Source organism: Callorhinchus milii, unplaced genomic scaffold, assembly GCF_018977255.1.
Source record: "Callorhinchus milii isolate IMCB2004 unplaced genomic scaffold, IMCB_Cmil_1.0 Scaffold30, whole genome shotgun sequence".
Classification (NCBI taxonomy): domain Eukaryota; kingdom Metazoa; phylum Chordata; class Chondrichthyes; order Chimaeriformes; family Callorhinchidae; genus Callorhinchus; species Callorhinchus milii.
The window spans coordinates 3,344,011-3,352,887 of NW_024704771.1; the positions used below are offsets into that span (position 1 = coordinate 3,344,011).

The 8,877-nt window shown below is 49.8% G+C and overlaps 2 protein-coding genes across 2 annotated transcripts; one reads left to right on the top strand and one right to left on the bottom strand.

Annotated features, from left to right (window-relative positions):
* The first annotated feature begins 609 nt into the window (after positions 1 to 609).
* On the top strand, positions 610 to 2,344 carry LOC103189482 (tubulin beta chain). Its single transcript, XM_007909900.2, has 2 exons — positions 610 to 712; positions 919 to 2,344. The coding sequence occupies exons 1-2, from the start codon at positions 652 to 654 to the stop codon at positions 1,977 to 1,979; spliced, it is 1,122 nt and encodes a 373-aa protein (XP_007908091.1). The 5' UTR covers positions 610 to 651; the 3' UTR covers positions 1,980 to 2,344.
* Positions 2,345 to 5,404: 3,060 nt separating this feature from the next.
* On the bottom strand, positions 5,405 to 8,314 carry LOC103189494 (zinc-binding protein A33-like). The gene is made up of 6 exons (XM_042344784.1): positions 7,784 to 8,314; positions 7,598 to 7,693; positions 7,278 to 7,508; positions 6,584 to 6,606; positions 6,281 to 6,396; positions 5,405 to 6,027 (listed from the first exon to the last, which is right to left on the bottom strand). Exons 1-6 carry the CDS (start codon positions 8,192 to 8,194, stop codon positions 5,486 to 5,488), a joined length of 1,419 nt encoding a protein of 472 aa, XP_042200718.1. The 5' UTR covers positions 8,195 to 8,314; the 3' UTR covers positions 5,405 to 5,485.
* Between the last annotated feature and the right edge of the window lie 563 nt (positions 8,315 to 8,877).

Consider the following 8,877-nt stretch of genomic DNA (forward strand, 5'->3'; position numbering starts at 1 on the left):
CCCTCCCCCCCCCATGTCTCTCTCTCTCCCCCTATGTCTCTTTCTCTCTCCCCCCATCTCTCTCTTCTCCCCCATCTTTCCTCCCCCCCATCTCTTTCTCTCTCCCCCCCCTCTTTCTCTCTCCCCATCTTTCTCTCTCCCATCTCTTTCTCTCTCCCCCATCTCTTTCTCTCCCATCTTTCTCTCTCCCATCTTTCTCTCTCCCCCCATCTCTTTCTCTCCCCCCCATCTCTTTCTCTCTCCCCCCATCTCTTTCTCTCTCCCCCACATCTCTTTCTCTCTCCCCCCCCATCTCTTTCTCTCTCCCCCCATCTTTCTCTCTCCCATCTCTCTTTCTCTCTCCCCCCATCTCTCTTTCTCTCCCCTCTTTCTCTCTCCCCCCATCTCTTTCTCTCTCCCATCTCTTTCTCTCTCCCCCCATCTCTCTTTCTCACTCCCCCCATCTCTCTTTCTCTCTCCCCCCATCTCTCTTTCTGTCTCCCCCTACAACCCCAACCCCGTCTCTCGCTCTCTCCGATTCTTTTTCTCTCCCCGTTTCTCTTCATCTCTTAATGTCTCTCTCCATATCCTTGTCTCTCTCTCTCTCTCACCTCTCCCCCAGGAGGGAAGTATGTTCCTCGGGCTGTCTTGGTGGATCTGGAACCAGGGACAATGGACTCTGTCCGATCCGGACCCTTCGGCCAAATATTCCGACCAGATAATTTCGTTTTTGGTGAGTTTCTGTGGATCATACATATCAGAGAGAGAGTCAGGGGATGGGTCGAAGTGTGAGAAGATGATTTACTAGAGAATTGGAAAGCCGGGATGGGTGGGAGGGAGATGGGTGGAGACTTGGGGAGTCAGGATGGATTGAGGTGTGAGAGCGATGAGATGTAAACGTGGAAAGGAATTTTTTACAGTGGGGTTTATCATTGGCAGGTCAGAGTGGAGCGGGCAACAACTGGGCCAAAGGGCACTACACGGAGGGAGCTGAGCTGGTGGACTCGGTGCTGGATGTGGTGAGGAAGGAGGCCGAGAGCTGCGACTGTCTGCAAGGGTTCCAGCTCACGCACTCGCTGGGCGGTGGGACGGGCTCGGGGATGGGGACCCTGCTGATCAGTAAGATCCGGGAGGAGTATCCGGACCGCATCATGAACACGTTCAGCGTGGTGCCGTCCCCCAAGGTGTCGGACACGGTGGTGGAGCCCTACAACGCCACCTTGTCCGTGCACCAGCTGGTGGAGAACACTGACGAGACTTTCTGCATCGACAACGAAGCCCTGTACGACATCTGCTTCCGCACGCTCAAACTGACCACCCCCACCTACGGCGACCTCAACCACCTGGTGTCGGCCACCATGAGCGGCGTCACCACCTGCCTGCGCTTCCCCGGGCAGCTCAACGCTGACCTGCGCAAACTGGCTGTCAACATGGTGCCCTTCCCTCGCCTGCATTTCTTTATGCCGGGCTTCGCCCCGCTCACCAGCCGAGGCAGCCAGCAATACCGCGCCCTCTCCGTGCCTGAGCTGACACAGCAGATGTTTGACGCCAAGAACATGATGGCGGCCTGCGACCCGCGGCACGGACGTTACCTGACGGTGGCCGCCATCTTCCGTGGTCGCATGTCCATGAAGGAGGTTGATGAGCAGATGCTGAACGTGCAGAACAAAAACAGCAGCTACTTCGTGGAGTGGATCCCTAACAACGTCAAGACGGCCGTGTGCGACATCCCACCCCGTGGCCTCAAGATGTCCGCCACCTTTATCGGCAACAGCACCGCCATCCAGGAGCTGTTCAAGCGCATCTCGGAGCAGTTCACCGCCATGTTCCGGCGCAAGGCCTTCCTGCACTGGTACACGGGCGAGGGAATGGACGAGATGGAGTTCACCGAGGCCGAGAGCAACATGAACGATCTGGTGTCCGAGTACCAGCAATACCAGGATGCCACGGCCGAGGAGGAGGGAGAGTTTGAGGAGGAGGAGGGTGAGGAGGCAGGCTGAATGGTCGCTTGTGCCCACTGTCTGCTCACCTGCCACCCACCTGTGTGACTCTTGTCTGAGTTCTTGTCTTCGTTCGCTCTCCATCTTCACTTTGTGTCTGCGTCTATCTCAATTCTGGTGTTCACTCTCTCAGTTTTTGTCCTCTCTTCATCAAACTTTACCCTCTCCCAATCTTTCTTTCTGTAGTCTCAATCTTCACTATATTCTCTCCCAGTCTTTGCTCTCTCTCCCACTCTTTGTTGCTTCTCTCTCTCTCTCGATCTTTCTTCGCTCCTTCTCTCTCTGTTTCTCATTATATCTCTCTTTCGCTTTCCTCATTGTAATCGTGTGCAAATTTTAATAAAGCACTGATTTTTGAACAATTATTTATGTCTGTGAGTATCGTCACAGGAACCTTTCGCTCCCACTCTGCTGTTAACGCACCTTTGCTCAGTCCGAGCACCCGATCCAGCGTGAACAACGTTGAAACATCTCCAAGCAACTTGCTCCCTGTCGTGAGACACTTTATCGGGCGCCTTCTGCCAATCCTGATACGTTGCCAGGCCTGTAAGGAAGCTATCGCAAAGCAATTCATAGAAAATTGGTGTCAAGAGTAGTGACTGTGTGACTTGAGTATTTGCTGTTAACTTAAAACGCGCTCACATTGTCTCACACACCCGTTGTTTCATACATTAAGGCACACACTCTCACTCACTGACACACACACACAGTCTCAATCACATACTCGCCCCGAGTCCTTTACAGAAACACTCTCATGCACACACTCGCAAACGTCGGCACTTGCATGTTCGCACTTACTCACCAATCATCACAAACGGACACACAGGAACTGTCTCACAACCTCACACAGATTGTCTCACCCACGTCAGACACGAACATTCAAAAGAATTCTTCTGGAGAAGGCTGCGGACGAGTATATGTGAATGTCCAGGAGAGTGAGAGAGTGAGTGTGTTCGGAGGATTATTTCTTGTGAATGCAGATTCCACAAATGTTTTGCTGCTGAGACAGGACAGTAGATGTCTTGACGGTGCACACGATAAAATGTCACTGTCTTGAGGGTGTAGCTATCTTCTTCTTGCCCAGGATGGCGGGGCCATGGATAGTGAATACAATTGATGTAATTCAGTGGAACTTAAAGGAAGAAAATGGAGTAGCTTCACTAAGATATTAGTTCAGCAGAAATATTGACGCAGTGGGAGGTCAATCATTTCTCGTTGGGCTGATCTTTCTGAGATGTGACTGATGGCTTCTTTCTGAGCACCTGTTCACCTCCTGCTCGTCCCTCTCACTTTCTGCCCCACTACCTGGTCGCGATGGCTGTTTCCGATCTGCGGTCATATTCATTGGCCTAATACTGAGAAAGACACGTTTTCTCCGCCTGCCATACTCGTCTTTGTTCCACACCCCAGTGTGACGCCTGCACCTCGCGCTGCATTTCATCATCGATAGCTCTGTCTGGCTGACCGTGGCCTTCACCTTCGACTGTTTCACTGCCATCTGCTGCCCAAAGCTCAAAAGCAAGTACTGCACCGAGAGGCCGGCGGGCCTGGTGATCTGGACAATCCGGGCATTTTGACGTACGGAGAACATCCCCATCTGGACCCAAGCTGGGGGTTGGGAACAGGAGGGCAGGGAGGGTAGGAGCCTGGCTGAAGGCGCAGGCAAAGAGGAAGATCTCTTACAATAACTTGTATTGACACACCGCCTGTTATGTAGGGTTACGTGTCGGAACGTTTCACATGGACGGGGTTGAAGACTGAGGGGGTGGGGAGGGGAGGGGGGGGACAGGTGACAATAGACATGATCAGTGGGAGGTTCTTAGACAGGACCGTGGAGTCCTGTGGTTCAGTGATTAGAGCGCTTGACTCGCAAGCGGAAGGACTCGGGTTCGATTCCTGGGACGGGAGAAACCTTAGACATATTTCCTTACACCACACATTCTGTTTACCTATCAGGAGGAACCTGTTCCGCCCACAAAAATTCACAGTTCATTCACTTTACAATATTCTGTGAAGTGCTTTGAGACATCGCAACAAAGTGATAAGGCGTTATATGAAAATGCAAGGTTTATTATTATTATTATTATTATCAGTTGAGGATAAATGAACATAACTAAAGAACATGATGCAGTGCAAAAAGGACAAGTAATACAGCTAATTGCAGGAGGGCAAAAGCAAAATAAAAAACACAACAACAAGGATCAATAGGAAAATAAACAGGAGATAAAAGAAGCAAAGCAAGATTTATAAAGTTTGTATGTTCATCTCTGCAAAAGTTTTCCCTCCTGCCCTCACACAGTCACCTGTGGCTCCATCCTTGGCCTCCTTCTTTTCCTCATTTACATGCTCCCTCACAGCGATGTGGGGTAGACTTCCACATGTTTGCAGATGACACCCAAATCTACTCCTCATCCGGCTGTGACTCGAGGTCTCCGGATGTCCTATCAGCTTGTTTGCTGGACATTAAGTCCGAGATGAGTACAAACTTCCTGCAGCTGAACATCGACAAGATGGAAGCCATATCCCTTTGGCTCCCGTGAACATCTTCTCTCCTGCGGCTCATACCCCCTCAACCTCCATAGTCTATCCCTAACACTCACCAAATCTGTACGTAACAGTTAGGTTCGATCACTAGCTGTCCTTCCTACCCCACATCCGGTCCCTGACCAAGACCGTTTCCTCCATTGCCCAACTCTGACCCTATCTCTCTCCAATGCAGCCCAAGATTCCTGCCCACTGTTTGTCACCTCCCACTGTCACCTCCCACCTCGATTATCCGAATGCCCTCCTTATTAGTCTCCCCAACTCCACTATCCACAAGATCCAACTAATTCAGTACTCCATTGCCCAGATGCTCCCCCTAACTACACCCTGTATTACACCAGTCCTCGCCAGGCTCCACTGGCTCCCTGTCGCAGAACAAATCGACTTCAAGACTCACAATCCCTTCATCTTCAAATCCCTTCATGCCCTGGCAAGCTCCCTATCTCCCTGACCTGCTTACTCCCCATTCCACCATTCGCTGCCCCGCTCAGCCAGCTCTGGCCTCCTGCTTGTCCCTTGTCCCCTCCACCATTGGCGGCCTGGTTTCAGCCACTACGTCTCCCTCCCTCAGACCTTCCACCTTGACTGCACCTCCTCCTTTTTCAGATCACGCCCTGAAGCCTTTCCAATTCAACAGTGTTTACGGTCATATCCTCCCTACCCCCAGCTTGGCGTCAGGCTCTGCCACTGCCAAGCTTTCTGAGACCCTATATCAATGCAAGTTGTTGTTGGTGGTGACAAGTAATACAGCCAAGTGCAGGAGGGCAAAATAAATAAAAATATCCCAAAATCGACCAAAAAATCGACCAATAGGAAAATAAAAAGGGAGATAAGGAAGAAAAGGAGGGTTTATAAAATGTTTGATTCCCTCTCCCCCATGTAATCCCTTCCCCCACCACCTTGTATTCCCATAAACAAGAGACAGAGAATCACATGGAAATTGGGGTGAAACCACGTCACTGTTAATACAATGACCGGCAGATTGTCAGAGGCTCAGGGTTTATCCCGAAAATATTATACCCGAGACTGAAGAGAGGATAAAGTTTCTCAGTAAATGTTTGGGTGAAAGTGTGGAGATGAGACATGTTGTCAGCGTTGTAAAATGACACCTGTCCCCCCTCATAGTCCAGGTACACCCCGATCTTCCCGGGTCTCACTGTCAGGGGCAGGGGGGTGGGAGGGGAGGACAGAGCATGATAGTCCCCCCCCCCCAACCGCAGACCCCAGACCCCACCCTCTGGTGACCAAGTGATTGGTTGTTTCCTGTTGACGGACTCTCTGGCCACCCCGACATCCCACTCAGTCTTGTTGCCCACCTGCACCTCCCAGTAATGTCTCCCTGATGTGAAGCCCTCAGATCCCAGGACGATGGGATAGTAACTAAACCTCTTCGGGATGTCAGGGAGCGGCTGCTGTTTGTCTCCGTCTCTCACGCTGGTCCGGTCCTCAGACAGGATGAGCCAGGGATGGGCTGTGTCAGGATCCAGAGTCAGAGCGGCCGGAGCTAAGAGAGAGAGAGAGAGAGAGAGAAGTAACATAAAGTGAAGTGATGGGGTCACGGAGCAGGGGGGCTGCAGGAGGGAGGGTGGGCACTAGGGTGACAGATCCACATCAGAGGGTTAGATGGTGAATACAGGATAAACAGCACTAATCGTGTGCCGCCGGCAGAGTGCGCCGGTGAGTGACTGGAGCCGCTCAGGTTCCAGGTGAGTGTCAGATATTCACACACCTTCAGTCTGAGAATGGGAGACATGTACCGGGGCTGATGCTGTGTATTATCTCTCTCCAGACTGCGTACTGTATAGGCCCTTTGTATATCCCCACCGGCAGATCACCCTCAGACACTGACAGCTCAGAACCCTCCTCGCTGATCCTGAAATAAGAAATAAGAAATATAAAGTGAAACTACACGTTGTGTTTGGTTTGCGCATTAAATTCTGGGATTAAATTTTCTAAAGATCGTTTCAACAACAACAACTTGGATTTATATAGTGCCCTCCGCGCTGGACGGCGTCTCAGAGCGCTTCACAGTAACGGATCCCAGGGCCGGGATTTCATACCTTCTCGTCCGAGCGCTTTCCTCCTAAAGAAATAAAACACAGACAAATCTGAGCTCACACTGAGGCACAACATTGTCAACTTAGATGCAGTGAATAGAATTGTACAGCACAGTTTATTGGGATCAAAACAATAATAACAATCCTTGCATTTGGTTTAGCGACTTAGCATTTCAAGACGTCTCAGTGTCTTTCATGGGATAGTCTGTAAAGTGGAGTGAATGTGTTTTGTGGACTTTACAGGAATGTTTAGTCACTCAATGTCTCCAAAGACAAGAAAGTGATGTTCAGGTATTTAGGTGTGGTTGCGGACAGGGACACACAATGAGACTCGCTTACAGACACACTCTCACACCCAGAAACTTACAGATACTCACCTGAAAATAGAGTAAATAGAACAGGATTACACTGTCATTAGAAGATAAATGATAACATTCTCACGCACGGATAAATAAATGTTAATCCCAGGATAACCACAGCTGAGGTGTCCCTGGATGTCGGCTTTGCAGGGACACTGCAGACCCTGAGAGTGACTGATGTGGGTTTAGTTCTGTACCGAGTGACAGCAGCAGAGTCGCTATCAGAATATATCAAATAATCAATAAAATCACTGGGCTTTTTAACAGTCAGACATTGATTTTCTGCTCCAGACTGTGTGTAACTTTTACTGAACTCAATTATAATTTAATCTCTTTACCTGCAGAAAGGTGAGTGTGTCTTTTTCCAACTGTCTCTGTAACTCTGAGAGATTTTTTTGGACAGAATCTAAATTTCTTCGAATCTCTTGCAGATTATTCTCCATTCGGTGTAAAACCTCCTCCTCTCGCTTTCTGAGCTCTGTCATCATACGCTGCTCTTTGTCAAAAAGACTCTGGTGCATTTTAGCAAACTCAAGTGCCATGTAGTTCTGTAGACTGTCCGCCTGTTTCTGCAAAATTAAGCGTCGGACATCACACTGCGCACAGTAAAGAGAGAAACATGACTGAGAGCCCAGACATCAGCCCCGACACGACTTACCTTAACTTGCGAAACCTTTTGTTTCTGTTTAAGTTCAGCTTCTAGAGCAGCGGCCTTCCTCTGTGTGAGAGAGTCTAAGGATGCTTTCATTTTATCCTGGAATTAAACATAAGCAGTGAGAAACCTCTTGTTTAAACAAACACAGAATGAGGTACGACTGAGCACAATTGATGAGCTGGTGATTACCTTATAAATCTGAACAGCCTCCTGTATTGGCTTGAAGTTGTGATTTCTGTGTCTATGAGCATCTCTACAAATCAGACAGATCAATTTCTTGTCAGTTTCACAAAACAGCTTCAGTTCCTCCTGATGTTCCTCACAGCGACGCTCACTTTGTCTCAGTGTCGGAGTCAGGCTAAGACATCGAGCTCTCTCCACCAGACTCATCAGGGCCCGATTAACCCTCAGTTTACTTTTACCAACAACCTGTCGACATTCAGGACAGGAGTTCTTCTTCTGTGTTTCCCAGCTCCGCATGATACAAGATCGACAGTAGTTATGGCCACACTCCAGAATAACGGGATCGGTAAAGAGATTTAGACAAACGGGACAGTTTAGCTCCTCAGTCCAGCTCTGATCCTGGTGTCTGGACGCCATGTTCACCTTCAGTTCTCTCTGGTTCTAACTCTACTAACAATCTTGGGGTGTCTGTGGTGTGTGTGACCCGCCCTGCATTAGAGTTCACTTCACTCGCTATTCGATGTATCTTCAACGTTGTAGCTGGGATTGTGACTAAAGTCCAGGATTGAACTGAAGAGATTAATGGGTAAACAGGACAAAGTTCATTCCAGTGTGGGCGAGGAGACAGGGCGAGAAGATAACAAACCCAGAGAGTGTGGAACGAGGAAAAGAAACTGGCTCCAACAATCCTGATCTCTCTACTCTCCACATGGACACTTCCCTATTGGGGACTAGTTATACTTCTTATAAAACGATTTAGTCAATCGTCAGAACAGCAGCAGCAACTTGCACCCGCTACGCAGGGTATTGTCTCAGAGTGGCAGAGCCTGACTCCGAGCCGGGGGGGGGAGGTGGCCATAAGCACGTTCGAAGAGGAAACTTGAAAGAGGGGAGGGAAGGGGCCTGGTGGAGGGATTGTGGGAGAGTGTTCCAGAGTTTGGGGGCTGAAAACACGACCTCCGATGGTGGGGCAGAGGGTGTGAGGGACGAGCAGGAAGCTGGTGCCAGTCGAGTGGAGGAGCTGGATGGTGGATTGGGGAGTGAGGAGGTCGGAGAGGTAGGGATGCGCCAGGTCGTGAACAGATTTGAACACAATAGTG

Excerpts from the sequence above, each read along its gene's own strand:
- LOC103189482 (XM_007909900.2), top strand. The coding sequence starts at position 652 with ATGGACTCTGTCCGATCCGGACCCTTCGGCCAAATATTCCGACCAGAT. Across the intron at positions 713-918 it reads ACCAGATAATTTCGTTTTTG|GTCAGAGTGGAGCGGGCAAC; the intron begins GTGAGTTTCTGT and ends TATCATTGGCAG.
- LOC103189494 (XM_042344784.1), bottom strand. The coding sequence starts at position 8,194 with ATGGCGTCCAGACACCAGGATCAGAGCTGGACTGAGGAGCTAAACTGT. Across the intron at positions 6,607-7,277 it reads ACACACTCACCTTTCTGCAG|GAGGAAAGCGCTCGGACGAG; the intron begins GTAAAGAGATTA and ends TTATTTCTTTAG. Across the intron at positions 6,397-6,583 it reads GAAAGCGCTCGGACGAGAAG|GATCAGCGAGGAGGGTTCTG; the intron begins GTATGAAATCCC and ends TTCTTATTTCAG.